Source organism: Ceratotherium simum, chromosome 21 (assembly GCF_057802395.1).
Source record: "Ceratotherium simum simum isolate JZ-2026a chromosome 21, ASM5780239v1, whole genome shotgun sequence".
NCBI classification, from domain to species: Eukaryota; Metazoa; Chordata; class Mammalia; order Perissodactyla; family Rhinocerotidae; genus Ceratotherium; species Ceratotherium simum.
The window spans coordinates 31,219,693-31,241,154 of NC_141920.1; the positions used below are offsets into that span (position 1 = coordinate 31,219,693).

The 21,462-nt window shown below is 57.8% G+C and overlaps 1 protein-coding gene across 3 annotated transcripts; it reads right to left on the reverse strand.

Annotated features, from left to right (window-relative positions):
* Positions 1-2,135: 2,135 nt before the first annotated feature.
* On the reverse strand, positions 2,136-13,415 carry SLC4A11 (solute carrier family 4 member 11). 3 transcript variants are annotated; one of them, XM_087445540.1, is made up of 20 exons: positions 12,007-12,287; positions 11,662-11,706; positions 9,184-9,336; positions 9,010-9,059; positions 8,488-8,719; positions 8,322-8,403; positions 7,954-8,077; positions 6,105-6,320; positions 5,931-6,024; positions 5,693-5,818; positions 5,499-5,612; positions 5,271-5,403; positions 4,929-5,002; positions 4,287-4,539; positions 4,106-4,212; positions 3,848-4,016; positions 3,584-3,757; positions 3,193-3,388; positions 2,939-3,108; positions 2,136-2,806 (listed from the first exon to the last, which is right to left on the reverse strand). In XM_087445540.1, the coding sequence occupies exons 1-20, from the start codon at positions 12,236-12,238 to the stop codon at positions 2,743-2,745; spliced, it is 2,808 nt and encodes a 935-aa protein (XP_087301666.1). In that variant the 5' UTR covers positions 12,239-12,287; the 3' UTR covers positions 2,136-2,742. The 3 variants fall into 3 exon arrangements, with proteins under 3 accessions (XP_087301666.1, XP_087301664.1, XP_087301663.1); XM_087445537.1 differs by lacking the exon at positions 12,007-12,287 and adding an exon at positions 13,314-13,415 and having other exon boundaries at positions 2,137-2,806; XM_087445538.1 differs by lacking the exons at positions 3,584-3,757; positions 12,007-12,287 and adding an exon at positions 13,314-13,415.
* Positions 13,416-21,462: the final 8,047 nt, after the last annotated feature.

The following is a 21,462-nucleotide window of genomic DNA, read 5'->3' on the forward strand; positions in this document are numbered from 1 at the left end:
GGGTTGGGGGACAGGCAGTGTGAGATGTCGAGTGCTTTGGCTTTATCCCCATATACATGAGAGCAGCTACAATGCTGGCTTCTGACTATAATGCCCAGTTCATTTTTATGATAGAGAGGGGATGGAGTCCTTGACCCCAGTTGAGTTGTCATGCCATGGTTCAGCCTGGGTCCTCCAGGCCACTCAGGAGGCCCGGCTCAGCTGCCCCAGACCCTCATTGTTCCCTGGTGAAGCCATTTCCTTAGAGGGACTTTGGGGACCTGGAGTGGCTCCCTTGCCTTTCCTACGGGTGTTTCTCTGGTAAGGAGGAGGTGCCCACCCCTGAGGACGTTCAGGAAAGCCTGTTGTGTGCAGCAGGTCAGGGGTGGGCGGTTGCGGGGGCGTGGGTGTTCCTCAGTGCTGATGCATCACTCCCAGGCTCCTGTCCTCACAGGCAGCTCTGGAGAACATCCCCTCATCACTGCTCCTCTGTCCTGGCAACATGGCCCAGGGCCTGGGTTTAACTGTTATTTCCTGCCGTAAACTGTGTCAGTGCGTGTGGGTGAGGACGGAACATCATTCCTTTGCCCCTCTTGCCTGCAAGGCCCAGCTGGGTTGTTTCCCCAGGAAATGCCAGTGGCTGTGCCCAGCCTCCTCTGAGTTGTCTCCCTGGTGGTGGGTGATGTCTGGCTGGGGCTCAGACGTGGGGTGCTTGGGGCCTGCCTGCTCCTTGCCTGATGATTCTGGACATGGCACCACCTGCAGGGAACACTCAGGCTACTGGGAAGGGGGCCCCAAAGAAGGACCACCTGCCACATGGGTGGGGTGGGTACATGCAGCTTGGGGCACCGCAGCCCTGTTTGCTACTCGGCTCCTTCCCCGGAGTTCTAGCCTGAGCCCACAGTATACTTTCTGTCTCCCTTTTTAAACCTTTAGCTACCTATCCCCACAGACAGCACCAAATGTACCCAGCGCCACTTGCCCAGGAGCAGAACTGCTTGGTGTGAGGTGAGGTGTCTTGATTGTGCCCCATTCTCCACTCCCCCCATCAGTGCATGAGGGCTCCCATATTGCCCACTCTGCCATCCATCCAGCCTTGGTAGACTGATTTTTGCCAGTCTACAAAGTAGAAGGTGCCATCTCACTACTGGGTTGCGTTTCTCAGGTAACTAAGGGGTTTGAGTATCTCTTGTCGTCCCTGTTATCATTTTGGGCTCCCTCTCCCCTGTTCTCAGCCTTTGCCTCTTTTCTATTGGAGTCACTGTCTCTTTGTTGGTTTGCAGGAATTCTTTGTGTATCGAGATGTGAGTCCCTTTTTGGTCTAAGATATAGCAGATACCTTCTCTCATCTGCTCCCTTGGTCTGTGGTGTATTTGTCAAGCCAAAGTCCTGTAAGGTGATGTGACGGGGTGCCCCTGACGTAGGTGTTCTGTCTCCCACGGCTGCTGCCCCCAGGTCCACACAGGGGCGCTCCCCTGAGCCCCAGATCCGTATTCCCTGCTGCCTACCGCCACTGTCATGGACCCTGGTCAACCACCAAATGACCAAGCCAGAAACATGCCACCTCCACTCCATCAAACCAATCCCCATGTCCTGCCATCTGGATTCTTCGACTTCCCTCCACCCCCACTGTCACTGCCCTGGTGCGGGGTGCAGCTCCTGTCCCACCCCAAGCCTCCTAGATATAAAATCTAGGATCCAGGGGCTGGCCTGGTGGCACAAGCAGTTAAATGTGCACGCTCTGCTTCGGTGGCCCGGGGTTTGCAGGTTTGGACCCTGGGCGCACACCGACGCATCGCTTGTCAGGCCATGCTGTGGCGGCATCCCGTATAAAGCAGAGGAAGATGGGCACGGATGTTAGCACAGGGCCAGTCTTCCTCAGCAAAAAGAGGAGGATTGGCATCACATGTTAGCTCAGGGCTGATCTTCCTCACCAAAAAAAAAAAAAAAAAAAAGCTAAACTCTAGGATCCATTCAACAGATGGGATAGTTCAAAACTGCCGCTCTGACCTACATGCATCTGTTGCCTCAGAGTCAAGGCCCTTCGCTGTCAGCCCTGCTAATCTCTCCACCACCAGCCATGGCTCTTCCCTGGCCCCAAGCCCTCTCCTCAGGGCCCTTGCACATACTGTTCCAGGAACACTTCCCCTGCAGCTTCCTGGCAGCATGGCAGTGCAGAGGCCTCCTGGGGCTTCCAAGCTTCCCTGTTGGGCCAACATCCACTGTGTGGGGTTGGAAGTGACAGCCCACAGGTGGCATGCAAAAAAATCAGTCCCTTTTATTCCACTTCCCCTAGGAGAGTCCCCCCATCTCCGGGGCCCTCAGGTGGCCTTCAGAAGCTAGAGTGGGGCAGGGCAGCAGGGATGGAGGCGGCACATAGAAGCATAGAAACAGGAGCTTTATTCTCTAATGTGCATACAGCGAGTTCCTTACACAATCAAGGAAATGGCTTCTCTTTCAGGCATCTGACTCTTTTATCAAAAGAAAATCCGTCCTGCTTAGTCCCACCCTGGGCAGAAGCTGCCCTGAGCAGTGTTCTTGACCCAAAGCGAAAGGCTAAAGGGAGAGAGGTGGGCACATACCATGGAACCCCCATAATGCCCAGACACCCTAGGCCTGTTGGGCTGGTTGTGAGGGGACGCAGCACAGAGCAACACCCCAAAAGACACCCACACCTCCCCACACACAGCCACAGAGCCAGGCTGAGAGGACCTGGGGGGGAAAGGATGAACAGGGTGTGGCCAGGGCCTGCCAGTCAGGGCCTCAGTGCTCAGCATCCATGGCATCCAAGTATTTGGCTTCAATGATTCGGGGCAGCAGGTTGTAGCTGCAGGAGAGGGGGGACATGAGGAAGATGAGCATTGAGTCAGAGAGAAGGCAGAGGGCACCCACCCCACCCCAGCCCACCCACTCTCCCACCTAGCTGAGCCCCTCCTGCCCCCTGTCCCCCCTCCTGTACCGGATGGGGATCATGGCCATCATGATGAGGGGAAAGATCATCTTCATGTAGGGCAGGGTGCTCATGCCAAAGGCACAGAGCAGCAGCAGCTGCAGGACCTGCAGGCCTGTGAAGTAGTGGATCTTCCTCTGGGGCACCCTCCGGATGTAGTGGGTGGGTGGGTACGAGGTCTGTGGGCAGCAAGGACCAGGTGTGGGCAGGTCTGGAGCCGTATCCCCCACCCACGCCGCTCAGTCTCAGGGCCAGACACTCACCTGGTCCTTGAGCAGCAGGGCCATGCGCTCGAAGAGCTGGTTGCCATCAATGGAGGTGAGCGCGATGTAGAGGAAGAGCCCATAGAGCACGGGCTTGGGGATCCACTGCAGTGGGAAGGGTAGCAGCAGGAGGGAGAAGCCCACCAGGATGCTGGCGCCGAGGGTGGTCAGCCGCGTCTCCTTCACATTCACGATCCTGCATGGGCCCAGAGCATGATCACCTCCGGCCCGGTCCATGGGGCCACATCCCACCTCAGGTCACACATGGTTCCCGGGTTATGTCTGGGCCCTTGTTCCCTTAGCCACATCCCCCCCTAGGTCACATGTGGCCCAGGGTCACCCCTACCTCAGGGTCCACATGACTTTTGCCTCAAGGGCCGCTCCAACTCACGTCTCATAAATGTGCCCATTCTCCACACGCTCTTCCACCAAAGCCAGTGCCCGGACATGCAACGGGGAGTGGGGGTAGGCAGCGTGGATCCAGGGCATCCCAAACAGAGACAGCCCGGTGTTGATGATGGCCACAAGCAGGAGGTCCCAGTGGTAGGCGGTGCCCTTCACCAGCCTGCAGCAGAGGGGCACATGTGGACAGAGCCCCACTGGCCCCTTGGAGAGTTGGGCACATGCTCACCCCTCCCTACCCGACCCTGCAAACCTGTTCTCTGGTGCATTAGCCAAGGCAGCCACCAGGTTCTGCTCGATGAAGAAGAGCATGGAGAGCAGGAAGCCAAGGCCCATGGCGCTGCCGATGGCGCTCGGGGACAGCGAGTGCATCTTGGCCATCTCAAACAGGCTCTCGCTGGGGTTGTAGCGGAACTTGCTCACTGTAGCAGGGTACAGGCCCCTGTCAAGCCTGCAGCCCGGGGAGCAACCCCACCCCACCCCACCCACCCCCAGCCTGGTCCCAACTCACTCTTAATTTCCCGGAAGCCGTAGGAGCAGATGAGGGAGAAGGTGAGCACTGAGATGGGCAGGGCACAGTCTGACAAGATCTCACGCATGCAGGGGTGCAGGTAGGGGCTGGGGACGCAGGCAGGTGTATCAGTGCAGCCTGGGGGCTGGGCCCCCTTCCCCTCACCCCTAGGTCCCCTCACCTCTTTTTGAACTGGTAGAGGGTGTAGCTCAGCCAGAGCGTGCCCAGCATGATGAGGAGGCTGAGCACAGCAGTCTCCCGACTTGGGTGCTCAGTGGCATGGCTGCCCACTGTGGTCAGCTCCGGCGGGCTGGACAGGAGGCTGGTGTTGAGGGCAGTGTGGAGGCTGGTGTTGACACCCAGCAGGCTCACCAGGGAAGGGCTAGCGGCGTAGTAATTCCCAAGGTTGTGGCCATAGTAGTACTTCTGGAAGACTATGGATACAGGCCGACAGACCTCAGCCATCTGGGCTCTGGGGCCCAGCTTCCTCCTGGATGTGGGGTGGAGGGGCCCTGAGGGGAGAAAGGGCTTCTGGGGGGAGGATGGGGGAAGTAGCGGGGAGCTGGCTTCCTGTCAGCCAGGACCTCATCAACCTGCCCGTCCAACTACGCCCCCCCCCACTCTGCCATCACCCCTCTGCTCCATTTCTGACAGTACATCACACCTGGCCCAGTGCCTCTGATCCTGCCTGGGGCAGCCCTGTCACCTGGACCATGGGAGCAACCTTAGCCTGTATGCTTCTTGGCTGCCCCAGCCATAGCCTGTAGCCCCCATCTCAACTCAGCTCCCCACTGTAGCAGGTGGCCACCGGCTGTGCACTCACTTTTGACCATGCCCTTGACAGCATCCAGCACGAATGTGATGGAAATGAACAAGGCAATGATTTCCTCCGTCGACCTGCCAGGGAGTGATATGCCTCATAAGATAGGGGTGAGTTGTTTGGTGGGGGCAGGCTTCCCTGAGCCTCGGCATGGTCACCTGCCTCTTCCTGCCACAAAGAGGACCAGGGTTCCAGGCTTTCCCCTTGGGGCAGTGATATGGTGGGGCATTCCATCTGCTCTAGGATTACAGGGCCTCAGAGGCTGACATGGAGGCTGACCCAGGTCCCCAGTCTTGGTCTCCCTCCTGCTTGAGGGTCCCAGCAGCTCAGGGAAGGCCCTGTCACCTCTTGAAGAGACTCATGACCAGGCTGAGGTTGAAGAGGGCATAAAGCGCAAGGAAGAAACTGTTCCACAGGCCCGTCCACGCATAAAAGGTGTTGAAGTCCAGATTGTAGTCGTCACAGATGCCACGGATCACTGCAAGCAGCAGGACGGGGTGGGGGGGGGCGGTCAGGGCTGAACTGGGGCCAGGGACCTCAGGAACCATCTCCCCGCCGCAGCCCCCACTGCACCATGGATGTAGAGGGCCAGGGGCGCAGTTGTCAGCAGCACTACCAGCGGCTGCCCGGAGAAGAGCGCGTACAAGAGGCCTCCAATGCTCTGCCCGGCCACGGTCTTCTGCACATCTGAGGAAGTGGGGCAGTCAGGTGGACACTGCAGTCCTGGGCCCTGCCCAGCACGCCCCCGCCAGCCTCCAGCCCCTCACCGATGGCCCCGTTGGTGTTCTCATCGTTGAGGGATCCAAAAGCGATTGTGGGCAGGAGGCAGGTGAAGTAGAGGAACAGGGTGGTGGTGATGTATTTGCCCACAGCCTTGTTTTTCCCAATAATGCCTAGGAATGGGGGCGGGAGAGAGGGTGTGTTGGGGTTACAGGACAGGCACACGTGTTATCCTGGGGCCTAAGCCACAGGCCAAGCTCTGGGGGGGGCCACAGGGCCACGTACCGTCAGTGAAGTCGAGTGGGTACACAGGGAACCTGCGGGCGATGTCCTCCCAGATGCCCTTCCCCACAGGGAGAAAGTCCTTGTGCTTCAGGGGCTGGGGAAGAGGACAGAGAACCTGTTAGCCCTGTGGCCTGTGCCCCTCGCCACCCGCCCAGGCCTACCTTGACCCTGTACCTGTGGGGCTCTGTGGGTGCAGATGGAGTTCATGTGGTAGCCCGTTACGCCGGGGGTTGGACACTGGCTCACCATGGTGAGCAGTTGTCTCTGATGTACCAGGGCCTCCTTGAATTCTTCCTCCGTGCGGGTCTTCAGGAGCTTCTGGCGGAAGGTGATGTCCAAGAACATGGTGGCAAACGTGCGCCCCACCTCCGTTGCAGTCTTGGTGCTTTTCTGGGGGTGGAGGATGGGAGAACCATGTCTGCAGCCCCTGTATTGTGGAGGGCGCCCTGCCCCACCCTTGCCATGCATGGACGTTCCCCAGCACGTGGCAGGCACTCTGTTTATGAATTGGCAGCAGGTTTTGTTCCCCGAAGTTCAAGCATTAGTGGACCTTGCCACAATTCCCACTAGGTCAGCAGATCACTAGAACTACCCTCAATCTAGTTGTTTTCTTATAAACTCAGGTGTTAGTCTCCTCCTAAGGAACACAAATCTGTGTAAGCATGGATAATGAAATCACAATGATGGAGAAAAATGTTTATCCAGCTGCATTTCACCAGGGGTGAAATGCACTGTCTGCTGGTTTATCTGATTTTCAGAGGGGTTCCAAGCCCCTCGGGCCTTCTTCCTCTTGCCTGGCCAAGGTCAACCCTGTCCATGAACTCTGTGTCCAGTTGCCACCATGGCAACTTGCCTGATCTCCCCAACCTAGGTCCCCCGTGAGCAGTGTCTGTCCCTTTGTGCCACCCGAAGCAATATCCTGTGGCTGTACTACACCCACTATGGTTTTCTGTTAGCTTTAGAACAGGCTCCTTCTCCTCCAGAGGAGCCAGGTGTCAGGCTGGTTGGTCTGTCCCAAGGCACTAGTCTAGCCACTCAGCCCTCAGGATACTGCTCCTTCCACTGTTCTGGCCACCTTGCCACTCTCTCTGACCCATGAGCTGCCCACTGCCCTAAACGCCCTTCCTCTCCCACCAGCACTATAACAATGGGGGACGATCATAGCATGTCTATGAAATCCCCAGCAGGGGCATTCCTTCAGCATCCCCTTTGCCTAGAGAAAGCCTGGGGAGGGGGCCATGTCAAGCTCTGAGTCTGCACCAGAGGCAAGGGCAGAACCATCAAGAAGCGAAGGGAAACTTGAGGCTCTTCCCAGGCCTGGGGAGGGGCCCTAGCCATTTTGCTATTCACGATTTTAAAATCCATTTCCTTAAAAGAAGACTCCCCAAATTGTATCAGCCTCAGCCCCCACAAAAGCAAGATGCCCCTGACGAGGGGGCATATGGCCCAGGACGGAGTGGGGATCCTTGGCCAGCAAATCATAGTCAGCCAACTAGAAGAAGCGCTAGGGTCAGGGCAGGCCAAGAAGGGCCCCTATGTCAATAATAATAATTTTAAAAAGTATCTCTTTTTTTTTGGTGAGGAAGATTGGCCCTGAGCTAACATCCATGCCCATCCTCCTCTATTTTGTACATGGGATGCTGCCACAGCATGGCTTGATGAGCGGTGTGTAGGTCCACGCTTGGGATCCAAACTTGCGAACCCTGGGCTGCCAAAGCGAACGCGTGAACTTAACCACCACACCACCAGGGCAGCCCCCAAAAGTATCTCTTTTCAATCAGGAAGGAAATACAACCTTCTGGTCAACTTCTGGGGAAATTAGGGCTTGATGAGGACCTAGCAAGGATGTTTCAGATAAAGCATCCAGTAGGGCAGAGATGAAGGGACAGGGTGAGAAAAAGACCTTCAGAGGCCAGGACTATGGTGTCCTCCAGCACATGGAAGAGATGCCCCCAAGAAGAGGGCAGGGTAACCTGGAACCCTCCTCCCCAGGAAACGGAGCCACCCCAAGACCCCTCCTCACCATCTTGGGTGGGGCCAGCACCAGGATGACAAACCGCACCTCACAGGAATTCTCCCCCCAGTTCTGCGGGCGAACCAGGCGGCTAATGCACACGTGCCGCTTCAGCAGGGCCTTGGAGGTACAGCTGGCAGGGACACGGGAGAGCACACGGCACACAGTTGCCACCCTTGGGAGCTGGGGCTCCCCCTACCCAAAGCCCCCAACTTCGACCCCCAGTGACCTCTGTTAGGGAGAAAAAAAACCCAAATGGGATGGACTGCTCACACCCTCTCCCCACAAACTGGGTGGGGCAGCCTCTGCAGGGACATGGGATGCCCAGCTCCAATGTGACATGTGGGGAGGCCAAATGTGGGGGCCTGGCAACTCACATGATGCAGAGCCATGACTGCTGGTATTGCACCCCTGTGACCGTGGCAGTGACCCCTTGGATGGTATCCGAGAGCACATGGACTGAGGACAGGGCGGAGGGGAACACAAAGGTCAGCCAGCCCACCTCCCTGACCTCCCCTACCCAGGCAGGGAGACAGGCCTTACCTTTTCCCTGCATGGGGGCCCCGGCATCAGTGAAGAGCATGGCCATGAGCAGGTCCAGGTTGCAGTCAGGCTCGGTGTTGTGGGGGTCGTGGGCTAAGCGGCATAGCATGGCCCGCAGCACGTCGTCCAGTGAGGTGGCTGTCTCATTCAGGATGATGCTGGCCCGTGCCAGGAAGCCATCTAGGTCCCGGTGCGCACGGATCTCTTCCTCGAAGTTCTTTAACTTCAAGTACTGTGGGGACCCCACACACAGAACCACACAGGCCCATGAGTGAGGCCCACTGTCACTGCTCGGGCCCCTCCTCTGTGGTGGTCCCTGGCTGCCCCGGCCCACCAGGACCAACGCTCCCTTCCAGGAGGGACGACCCAGCATGGCTGGCCCCAGCAGCCAGGCCTCTGGCTAGTGAGAGCCCCATTTAGTATGAGAGGGGAGCAGTGTGAGCTCTCTCAGGGAAGCAGCCACCTCCCCCCGTCTAGTGGCCCAGGACCAAATGTCTCCTGTCCTGCAGATGGCCCACTCACCTTGCGGGAGGTGTGGAGAAGTCCGCAGCCACCAGGCAATTCACTCTTGGCTAGAGAAAAGCGGGAAAGCTCAGGGTGCCACCCCACCTCTTCAGGGCTCTCTTGGTGGAGTGGGGCCGTACCTGGCCAGTCCCCTGCCCTCCCCGCAGCCTGTCCCTGTTACAACCCCCATACCAGCCTGGGTGGGCTGCACCTCGAGGTTGACGTTGACAAAAAAACGGATGCTCTCGCCAGACACGATGGAGGAGTTGACCGTGTCGAAGGCCTCATCCCCCAGGCTCTCCTCACGGGTTTCAGAGGTATCATCCATGTCACACTTGAGGTAGCCTGGAGACCCAACCACCACCGAGAGAGACCCCCAAGAGGGCTTGGTCGTCAGTGCCACACACTGGAGGGAGGGACTCCAAGCCCAAGGAGCAGGGGCCCCTGGGCTGTCCCAGTCGGCACCCTCTTAGTGAGTGGTGAAGGAGGCCTCTCCCAGGCCAGGAAGGAAGCCTCAGGGCCAGGGAGGCAGAATATCTAGTCCTGGCCCAGCACCCCTCAGAGTACGGCAGCCAGCTGGCAGCCCCCCCCAACGACTTTCTCCAACATTCTTCAGCTGCAGGAACCAAGGCCCTGCACTGTTCTGACCCATGCATATCCTTCAGCTAGAGGAAAATATGTTCAATCCACAAACTTTGGGCCAGGCACATGGTACAGTGACACGGTTAAGATGCCTGGCGCCTGCCCTCCCAGAACCTCCAGGTTACAAGACCCAGACCTTCCTGGCTCCCCAGATGGGACCCAAGGGAAGCCAGAGCCACTGCAGTATCCATACCCGCCCACCCCCTCGCCTCACTGGCACAGGGTCTGAGAGCTCCTCCGCATGGGAAGGGCATGGGGGTAAAGCATCAAGGCTGAGAGACCCAGTCCAGACATCAGACAAGGCCCAGGAAGCAAGCGGGCCTGAGAAATAGACCCAGGGAAAGACAAGGGATGGAACCCCCAAAACAAGGCGTCATCTGGGGACTCCACCCACGGAGGGCGGGTCATGGTGCCTTGGGACTCCCAGAGCACAGAGCCTGCTGCCCCTTTCTCTTGGTCTGCTTCTCAGTTCCTACAACTGCCCCACAGCACAGGCCCGCTCCTACAGGAAGACTTCCTGGTGAGATGCCAATGTTCCGGTCTTCCCTGAGTCCTGGTGGGGCTCCCCACAGCCTCTGGGATCACAGTCTGCACCAGCCCTGCTACCCCTGACCCCTCAGGCCCAGTCCCACTCCCCACCTCGATCTCTCACTCCTCAGGCCAGCTGGCCAGCACCACAGGCATGCCAGCTCCTGTCCTCTAAGCCAAGGGCTTCCCTCCCTGGATGGCCGCCTTCAAGGCTTCTTTGGAACCCTCCTCCTCTGGCAAGTCGTCCTAGGGACCTGCCTCACTCTTGGCCCAGCCGCCACCTCTTCCTGACTGTCCTGTGGGTCCCCTATGGTCCGCCACTTGTGGATGCTCCCAGGAAAGAGGCCCTTGTAGGCCAGACCCCCCCAATGCCCGATAAACACCTGTGCAGGGACAGGGAAGGGTCAGCAGCACGCCTACACCTGCCAGGCAGTGACTCACCCTGACTCACTTCCACTCCCACCCGCTGGTTTCCTCTGCACATCCCAGGCCCGGGTCCCCCAGTGTCCTGTGCTCAGCCTGGGCTTTTTCTGGGCAGGAGGTGCTAGGCTTCCCCCATCAAGGCGCCCATGGACTCGGGACCCCTAGCCCCACGTCTGCACTGCAACCAGAGCCCAGAGAAGAGCTATTAGCTCAAGAAATGTCCTCACTTTTGTCATGGAGCTCATGTCCACGAAAAACTCCTTCCTCCCCAATTCCAGGCCCACTTTGCTTAGGTTACCTGATTCCCCCAGCCCCAACCTGCCCCAGCCTCCCCTGTCACCCCCACCAGCACTCACTATCCTCCAGCGCTGCCCCTCACACTGCCCCCTTCTCCCCTACCCTGGGCTCTACCTAGGACCTGTCCAGCTGACACTACCAAGTCCCTGCAAGGCTCCTGGGATGCCACGTCCCCACCTCCACCCTATAGTCCAGTCACATACCTAATCTGCCTGCCAATAGCCTGGCACATGCAGTCACCATGCCCTGGGGTCCCCCAGTAAGATGACATCACCACTCTGTCCAAGCACTGTCCCACTAAACACCCCTCTGATGGTCAGGTCGGCTCCTGGGTCTGGGCACAGGAGAGGCAGCACGGAGCCAGCCCAGGGACATGAGAAGGGGAGAGCTAGACTGGGGCCAGCAGGCAAAGCTGATGTACAGAGAGGTTACATTTCTTTAGAGGGACAATGGCAGCCCCTCCCTCACAGGACTGAGCAGGGACCGAGGGCTATGGGCATCCACAACACTTGGCATAGGCTGGTAAGATAAGCAGAGCATTGTAACGGTGAACCATAGGGAATCAGCAGATGGTCCACATAGCCCAGGAGAGGAAGCAATCTACCCTCTCAGGACCACAGGACCTCCAGAGACCTGCCAGTTGACCATGCAGTGCACCAGCAGAGGACCACAGACAGATGGCCAATGCCATGGGTACTCAGGTGGATGGACTGAGTCCCCTAGAGACTTTTGACCAAGGAGCTCTCTACAGACACACACCCACACCTGAAAGGCACTCACCTGCATCCTCCAAGTATCCATTCTGCGTCATGCCAGAAAAGATTTCTGTAAGGGAAGCCAAAAAATTGTCACCAGCTCCATGGACCAGCCCTGGACAGTCTCCTGAGTCCATCTGCTCCCCACCCCACACCAACCCTGCTGATTCCTTCCTACTCTTCTCAGGGACCCAACCAGGCCAACCTGGGAGAAAAAGGAGCAGGGGACAGTATTAGGGAGGGGCCCTTTGGGGAGCCAGAGGAAGCCAAGGCTTTTCTTCAGCCCATCTGCTAGGGGCTGCCCAGGTGGGAGAGGGCAGAGCACGGGAGATGTTCTCAGCATGTTTTCTCCCGGAGTTATTAACAGTACCCCATGAAGTTCTGAAGGATTTGGTGGTTGTAGAACTCCCCACCGGCCGCCAGAGCTGGGGAGAAGAGGCCCGTCGTCCCTCCACCCTCCCTGTAGTAGCCAGCGGCGGCTCCCATCTCTCGCTGCTGTCGCTGCTAGGCTGCCAAGCCCAGCACCTGGGCTGGGGCCCTCTTCCAGGAGGAACATCTCGCCTGTCACTCTCCCGTAGGCCCCTGGGGCCATCAACACCCATCACACGTGCAGTCGCCCCCAGCCTCACGCCCCCGGGGTCATGGGGCTGGGGGTGGGTGGACCCGGCAACGGCCTCCTCCCCTCAGCGCCACCCGGCGCCACCCACGACCCACGTCCCCGGCCTCCTGGGAGGTGGAGCCGTTGGTCCTCAAGGGAGATGCTGGGTGGGGGGTGGGGAGGGAGCTGTGCGCGCTCCTCGCCGCGGGCCCCGGATGGTCAGGGCTGTTTGTGCCGCGCTGTGCCAGGAAGGAAGCGACAGGAGGTGCCGGTGCACGAGAGGAAAGCGCCTCCAGACTCCCAGACCCTGCAGGTCGGGGGGCAGGATGCGGACAGACACGCAGGGCGGGAGCCCGGACTGCATCCAGAAGGGAGGGGCGGGGGCAGTCAAGCTAGCACCCGAGGCCGCAGGGATGGACAGAGGACGAGGGTGACGAGAGTCTGAAAGAGTGGGCATAGTGCATACCCTGCTCACATCCCGGGCGCCCCCCGTGCAGGTCAATAGTCGTACAAACTCCTGGCTGGCCCTCAGGTGTCAGAGCCACGAAGGAGAGACTGCTGCGGCCGCGCAGGGGACAGTCTGAGGCCCGGGGACCCCTAAGTGGGCAGGCTTCCTCGCAGCGCCAGGGTCGGGAAGGTGTCCCGGCCGGACGTAAAGTGAGGCTTTCCGAGGCGGCAGAGTGCCTGGCTCCGAAGAGCGCGGCGCTCGGGGTGTTGGGAACCCCACAGCTCCGCCCCGCCCACTTCCAAGCCCCCAACCCCTCCACCGGCTACCTCAATGGCTCAAACAGTTAAGGATTTCAAGACGGCTATAGCACAGCATTGATCAAGTGCGCAGTGCCTACGGAGCTGTCCCTGGACTCCCGCATACCCACCCGGACTGCCACTCCCTAGTGGCCAAACTCACTCCCGGACTGCCCGCCCCGGCTGGGAAGCCCCCACGACCCTCTCGTCCACCATGCCCGCGGGCCATGAAGGCCGGCGGCATCCGCGTTCCCGCCAGTGCCCCGACGGCTCCGCGTCCTCGCCTAGCACGCCCTTGCCGTGGAGACCGGACGGCCTTCCGCTCAAGAACCCACCGCACGGCTGGAGATGGAACATGCGCCTGGTGGCCCTGGCCATGGCCCCGGCGATCGGCTGCCGGACGGCTGCACACACGCGCGCACGCCTGGGCTCCTCACCGGGTCCTTCGGGACCTCAAACTTGGCGTCTCCGGCGGGCCAGCGGCGGGAGCCGGCGACACACCTCCGCGCCGCGCCTGGGTCCTAATGCCGCTCAGACGCCCCGCCCCGGCACGGGAGGCCGTGCGGCCGAGGGCAGGGTCCTGTCTGCCCGCCCAGCGCCCTTACCCGCGCTCCTGTCAACCCCGGGCTGCTCCCGGGAGCCTGCAGCGACTTAGCCAGTACGTGTAGACTGGACTCCTTCGGGCCCGCGCGCCCGCCCCGGCGTCGCCTGGTGAGGTGCTGCGTGGGGCTGGGAAGTTTCTAGGAAGAAGCTCGATGGCCCCAGCAACCCACGGAGTTGTGCCACTGCGGCGGGTCGGGGGAAGGCTTCCCGGGCGTCGGCTTTATGCGTGCTGCGGGCCCCCGCCCCCTCCTCTCAGCAAGAGGTCCCGGCAAGCCAAGCCCGCCGGCTGCCCCGCCCCCTCCATTCATCTCGGTTGCTCGTGCAGAAAACCCTCCTACTCCTCCTCCAGGAAGCGCGCCCCGACTAACTAGACGGGCCGGCGCGCATTCCGTGGGCTACGCCCTGACCCGCGGAGCCGGCCGCCCTCCCGGCTCGGCGGCGTCGGGTTTGCTCGCGGCGCGCCTCGCGGTTTCTCTCCTGGCCTCGTCGCGCCCTCGGCCTTCTCTTGGGTCAAGGTCTTGGCTCGCGGCTTCTTTCCTTCCCAAGATGGCCCCGCCGCCCAGTTTTCCTTCCCGGAATCGGGGAGCCCGGCCCCGGGACGCGCCGTCTCCGGCGCCTCGTCTTCTGCGAGAAGGGAGAGAGAAAGAGAGGGAGAGAGAGAGAGAGAGAGAGAGAGAGAGAGAGAGAGAGAGAGAGAGAGAGTGTGTGTGTGTGTGTGTGTGGTGTGGTGTGTGCGCGCTCTTGTGTAGGGAGGCAGTGGCGCGGGCCATCAGGCAGGCGCGCGCTGCGATGAACCCCTGGCCTCAGCCTCGGTGGCTTCTCAGCAAATGATTCCACAACCCTCGGGCCCCGGATTGACCCAGGAACTCTCCCCCAACAAAGTGTTAACCCCCATCCCCTCCACACTCTGGCCGCCAGCGGGAGGACTAGTAGTGATTCTCCCCCCTCATCTGCTGCTGGGACGGAGTCCTTGGCCGTTGTCCCCCAGGCGTGGAACAGGGTGAGCCCACCTCTGCGGAGGGACTGCCCTGCAGCCCCCAAGGGCTCCTGGTGCCTTGGGGGAGCCCAATGCACAGACCGAGTGAGTGAGGCTGACCCTGTTTGCCCTCCCAGCAGGATAAGAGTGCATTAGGAACGAAGCCACTGAGGTGCCCCTCTTGGCAAAAGAACCACCTGGTGGCCGGGATGTCCCTGAGCACCCTGCTCCTCTACTACAGGAAAGGCTGTAGACCATACGTACTCCACTAGGACGACTAACTCCAGGCTGGCCTCCTGCTTCTTTCCTTGGGTTGAGCAGGGCCTAGGAGGGGAGATACGGGGCCATCGGGGAACCCCCTCCGCTCCACTCTTGGGACTTTCTCTAGATGCCCTATAGCTAGACCCCCAGCCCAAGTCACAGATTCCCAGAGTCAAGGGAGTGGGAGATGGAGGTTGAGGGGGAAGAACAGACAGGCTGATGGCCCAGGGAGCAAGGCAGGATTGGGGGAGGGGAGGTGCAGGGGCTGGACCCCTGAAAAGCCACCCATTTTGCCCCAGCCCCTCCCATCTGGGAATGCCTAGGCTTCTGCATCTGCCTCCTCGTGTCACCAGCAGCTCCCAAATACCTGGACATTCCAACCCACCTGTAGCAGGAAGCCACTGTGGACTGGAGGGGCAGCCTCCCATTCCCCTTACTGCAGCCTCCTCCTCCCTCATCTGAGGACCTCACTTAGCTCACTGAGGAAGCAGGAGTCCACAGCCAAGGCCTCCCCCAGTGGTCCATGGACCTGACCCTCAGAGGAACCGATACTCACCCCTTCCCTACTACAGCCTCCTGCGCTTTGCCCTTGCAGGTTCTGTTCCCCTGGAGAGAGCCCCCTATCCTCACACCCCTCCTGCAATGTGAGAAGCCTTAGTCCTCCCACCCACCACCTGCCCTCTGTGGATCAGAGGCTGAGGGCAAATACAGGTGCCCCAGGTCTCCCCACCGTGCCCCACCGAGTCCACCGAGGCACACACATACCCTCACTTGAGGTCTCAGACGTTATTGGGCTGTGGACACAACCATGAGTGCTGGGTTCCACAAGGCACTTGATGGCTTTCCAAAGTACTTTGAACTCAGTTTTCCCCTTATGCCACTTATTCCCCTAGATTTTAGAATCTGGAGTGAAAAGTAACTCTATAGTATCTCATTAAAAAACAAAACACTCCCTTGAACTCCCCTGCAGGTACCACTCAATTCCTCAACTGCACTTCTGAGCAAATTTCTCTGAAGCATTATCTCTAATCCTGTCTCCACGCCGTCTCTCTGCTTCTCTTCTACCCACTCATACCCATCTTTTGTCCTCATCACTCCACTGACACTGCTCTTGTTGAGGTCTGCCTCAGCTTTCTTGCCAGGCCCCTCCTCCCACCAGCAGCACCCAGCAGCATCAATCTCTCCTTTTTCTTGCAACATTTCCTTCTCTCCCTCCCACCTCCTCCTCTGATCTAGCTTTCAGTGTTGGCCTGCCCCTTCTTCCCCTAGATCCATGGGCTCTCTATCAGCCACAGCTGACCATCAGATTTCATGACTCCTGTCACTGAGCTCCTGACTTCAACGTGCCAGAGCCTACTTACCTGTCCCCTCCTCAACTTGGAGGGCTAATAGGCAATTCAAATGAAATTCAGGCAAAATAGAGCTGGGTCCACCATCTACCCAGCTGCTCTAGACCTGGGAGTCACCCCAACTCATCCACATCTGATCCATGAGCAAGTTTTCTTGGGTTTACCTTCAAAATAGAGTATGATTCTGCCCCCTTGCACCTCCAGCCTGGCCCATCATCTGGCCTTCATCTCTCTACGTTCAATGGCTTCTCATGCATTTAGGAAAAAAAAAAAAAAAGCAAAAGCAGGCTCCCTGCTCTGGCCCAGGTGAGCAGGGGTGTGGGGTGGGGGGTGCTGTACAACCTGGGCCCTGCCTATTTCCCACCTCATCCTATCCCTCCTGCTCCCAGGGGAGTGCTTCTCCCACTGCCCAGGGTAGGCACTCCTGATCAGCGTTCCCAGCCCCTCACAGCTCTTCTCTGGCTGCAGCTGCACTGCACCCTTGCCATTTCTAGGAGGAGAGAGAATGTTCCTATACTATCCCTCTGGTGATGCTGGTGGGGGCTAGGGGAGGAAACATGGCCTCCACTGGCCTCCCCTCTTTCCTGGGGGACATGTCCAGGTCCCATAGGTGGATGAGAGGAAGACCCTTTGGTGCCCAACTAACAGAGCATTAGCCCTCTCCCAGTTGCCATCTACCCCTACTGAAAGGGCAGCCAGGAGGGCAAGGAGCCCGCTGGAGGGCCAACAAGGACCTGCTCCCCTCAGGATGATATCTCTCTGTGCTCCTCCCGCCCCAACTCACAGTCAGAATCCAGCACTGGACGGAGGTCTAACGGCTCTTGGCTCAATGATTCTATCTGGCCAGCAGACTATTGGGCAGGAAGGTTCCAGGTGTCCCACGGCCCTCATGTCAGGCTCCTCTGCTCTCTGACCTGGGTTTCAGTTGCACAGCCCAGCTTCTCAGCCAAGAAACCCCTGGCAGACAGACAGCACAAAACACTGACCTACTTTTGCCCACCCCACTCCTGAGGCCCCTAGAGATGCTTGCCCACCACCCTACTGTGTGCGTGGCAATGCCCAATGGCTTCCCCTAGCAGGACCCTCCAAGGCAGACACACATCATGTCAGAACTTCCCAAGAGTTGCTGAAATGCAGATTCCCAGGCTGGGCTCAGGGATTCTCATTGAGTAGGTCCTATGAGGGGGCCAGGAATCTATATTCCCAACAAACTTCCCAAGGCATGCTGAGGGAGGCAGCAAGTCTTGAGACAAACACTGCAGGGATGGCCCCAAACTTCCCCACCCTCATCTACTCCCAGGCCCTACTGCATTTCAATCCCATCACCAGCCACCTGAGGCTTTCCAGCAGGTGACCCTGAGTCCAGGGGACCTGTCCCCCTCTTGGCCATCCTTGGCCATTCTATGTACCCCATGTCCTCCCATGCATGGCTCTCATTCTCACTGGCCCTCCTGTGTCAAGGGGCTGCCCAAGGTCCTGCCTTGAGCCCACGATTCAGGGCTGACACTGCCTGCGGCCCCCACTTCAGACCACCCTTTGCAGGAGCTTCAGCTCCTTGCAGGAAGCTGGAGGCACAAGCTAGGGAAAGTTAGGAGGAAGGCGCCCACCCTCAGGCAAGACCTCCAGCCTTTTGGGTCTCTGATTATTTTTATCTATAAAACAAAGAGGCTGAAATGGAGTCTTTTTAGCTAGAAAATTCCATGAGTTATTGGTTATCAAACCATCTTTCTTCTTCCTGTCGTCCTTATTTTGCTATTATTTGTACATTCATCCAGGCATGAAATTTCAGAGTAAAGACGTAGTTTCTTAAACATTTGAAGGCATGAGAGGAAAAAAATTAAACTTTTTTGGTACGGGAGAAGCAGTAGTAATTGTAGGATAAAATGGAAACACATACACACTTTATTTGGTTATCTTTTTTTTTTTTTTTACAGATTTATCGTCATCTATTAGTTCGACATAAAATTTGTTGACCCTGATGCAATTTTTTTTAACCAAATTATTTTGGCTGGTCAATTTTGCACTGCAGAGGCCTGGGGAAAACAGGAATAGTTTATGAATAAACATTTATTTTTCTTCAAATTTTTGGAGAATGAAACAAAAAATTTTTGGAACTGTTTCAAAACATTGGGTTTTTTCCCACTTTGGCTTTTTCCACTTCTACCTTGAGGTCATCCCCTTTGCTCTTGTCTGATTAGTCATTTTGTCTTGTCAATTGTTCCTTCAAAGTCTCTCTCTAGTTGGTCCACTTCTCACTCCCACCAATGTGGAGCAGCAGTTCACTCCCACATTACAGTCTACATAATCTTTCTTTTATTTAGGTAAAAGAGATTCTCAAACAGGCTCCCGTGGAACACTGGTATCCCTGGGTGCCCTGAGGCACTATAGAGCCTTTCCTCTGTCTGCAGGGGGGGAATTATCTTAGTGGATAGAATGTTTTCAATTTGAAATTTTTCTTCCCTTTGTTAAAAATCACCACTCCCATCACCACCACAACAGAACAAATTTGCGTTTGCTATCACTTGTACTAGAAAAGACTAGCAGAAAGCAAAAATTTTAAAAATCAAGTAGGTATCTGATTTTAACAGAAAAGCTCAAAAATGGCCTGCAGGGGGATGTGCCCTGCTGGTCTAGGGGAGCAAGCCCTTCTTTGGGGAACCCAGCTCCCATGTGGTGTTGGGTGCCCTTGTAAGTGTACAATGACCCTTGGCCAGGTCAATCAGAATACTTGTGACCATTGTGACTGATTCAGGGATGGGAATGTGACCCCAGACTTTGGGGCTGCCTCTGGAGAGGAAGATTGGGTCTTGCCTTTGGGGTGTTAGGCTGCTGGTGGCATAGAGGAAGCTTACTGCCAGGGGAGAGAGAAGCCACCAAGGATGGAGAGAGGGCTCTGATCACACATGAGTGCCTGGGCCCAGCTGACGTTGAAGCTGGTACCAACCTGGACTCTTCTTATAGCAACCAAGCCATTCCCTTTCTGTCATGGGCTGGAAGTGGGGCATATGGTCATGTTTTCTTTGGGCATGACTGTTCCCTAGATTGTATGATAGAAATTAATACATCAGTATTTCTCCATGGTCCTCAGAGAGCCCTGAGATTTTCAGCAGCTCCACCCAAGACCCTCTGCTCCAAATCACTTTCCACATGTGTATCCCACCAGGATTCCCTGATTCTGGGGCTCTGGTCTGTCAAGCATGCTCTCTCGTTTCAGTAGTCCCCTGCCCCTTCTGTGGGCTCCAGGTGGGGATGGCCCCCCTTCCCGGGTCCTCAAGCTTCCTGGCCTCTAAGTCATCCTGGCCCTCAAAAATCATCCAGCCAGGAACCCTTCGCCATTTACCATCTCCCTCACCTCCCTGACAATTCTTTGAGGGTAATCCCCAAAGCCAGGCTGTTTCTGGGAAGTGCGAGCACAGGAGCTCCATCAAGGTTCAAACCTGGCCCTGCAGGACGGGGGGAGTGGGAGGCTCTGGGGAAAGAGGTTGTGAGGAGGGTGATACTGCTGCCAACCCCCCACCTCCTATTCTCGGGGCCCCGCACATGCAGTTTTGCATTTGGTTTGTACACGACTAACTGACCACATAGAACCTCCAAACCCAAGACCACCACCTCAAACAACTGCGGGAGGCTGCCTGGGGAGGCTGCACCCTCCCGCTCGGGCCAGCTCCCAAATCTTCCCAGTGGGGCACTTCCCTTGTCCGGCAGCTGCGTTGAGGTTCGGACAGGAAGCAGGGTCTCTGTGGACGCGCTGCCTCGCGGCGGTGCCCCTCTCCAGTCAGCCCTTTTCCCGAAACGGCAGAGACCCCTCCTCGCAGCCCAAGTCGGGAACGTGAGCGGCGCCCCCGGGCCGCCCTGAGCCCGGCGGACGCGGCCCGCGAGGCCCCTGAGGAGCCAGGTCCCCGCTGCCCGCAGGAGGCCGAGGGCGCCCCCTGCGGCGGGAACCGCGCCACCCAGGCCGGGGGCGGCGCGCCCGGCGGAGCGCTCCCGGCCTCGGCCGACCTGCCTCAGGACGTGCGGTCCCGGGAGAGCGCGAGGAGGCCGGACGGCTGCCTCCGATGGACGCGGGCGAGGGCGGGGCTCTGTCACCTGGGCCAGTGACTGGACCCTTCGCGCCTTGGTCGTCCCCCATGTATAAAGTGGGACCGCGTGGCCACTCGGCGGAACTTTGGCCGGGATTAAACGAGCTGACCAGCCTGTGAGGCAATGGTTCCTGCTGCAGCCTGGCCCAGGCGGGGTGCAGGGCCGCGAACCCACCCCCGGGCACGCCGTGCAAGACGAGGGCGAGGGGCGGCTTCTCACAGGGACATCACAGGCGTGATGGAGGCAGTGGGAGGGCTTTTCTCTGGGGCTCTGGGAGACCCCCGTGCCCACAGCCGGCTTCCTCGAGCCCCTCGGGTTCTGGGACTCCCCGAGAGTGCCTATCCCCAAGCCAGGGTGGTCTCCTCATAGGAATTTTATTCTCCGCCGGCCGTTCTGGGGTCTGGGGAGGGAAGTGGGAGCCGCAGCGAAGAGGTATCCCAGGGGAGGCTGAGGGAAGGTCCCCAGTCCTGGGGGGCAGGCCACCTCTTCAACCCGGCCCTGGGACCTCTCAGGACTGAGTCTACAGCGACAGGCAACTCCGGGAGGCCTTGCTTGTTCAGTGATAGTTTACTGGTCCTTAGCATTACATCTCAGTTACCAAGGTAAATAAATTCACATACACAACTGCAGGTAAAAACATGTAAAATAATATAAAAATAAATTGAAGGCTACTTTTATATATTTACTGAATTAAGTAGTGTAATAAATACTATAATAAGCAAAAAGCTTCAATCACACAGTTCAGTTTCACTGAAGTTACAGTAGTGTTTGTAAATATGAGTTTTAAAATTTAAGTTACAAATATTAAAGCACTCAAAAACTAGTATAAAAGTGAATTTTGGCACGTAAGTGAGCTCTTCTGTCATTAGTATTTGACAACCTGGAACAATGAGGAAGTCATTTCTCACCTACTTTTTGAGGTACAACTATCCAACAAGGTCAGCAACACGGCTGGAATACTTAATAGTTTACAATCTTTGAATTAACTTTTCCCTTTTGAGAAGCCCAAAGAACAACCCAGAGCTTATTACTGTGCAAAAATTCTCCAAAATCCTAATAGAATTTAGGAGGAAACTATTTCCTGCGAACTGCCGGGCCCAGCGTCCAGGCCTCAGGTCAGAGAGCCCCCAGGGCCTGGTGGGGCCAACTAGATTCCTTGCCAGCGGCCCCTTCCTAGGGTGATCCCTTTTCTCCAATTTCTGTCTCCTCCTTCCA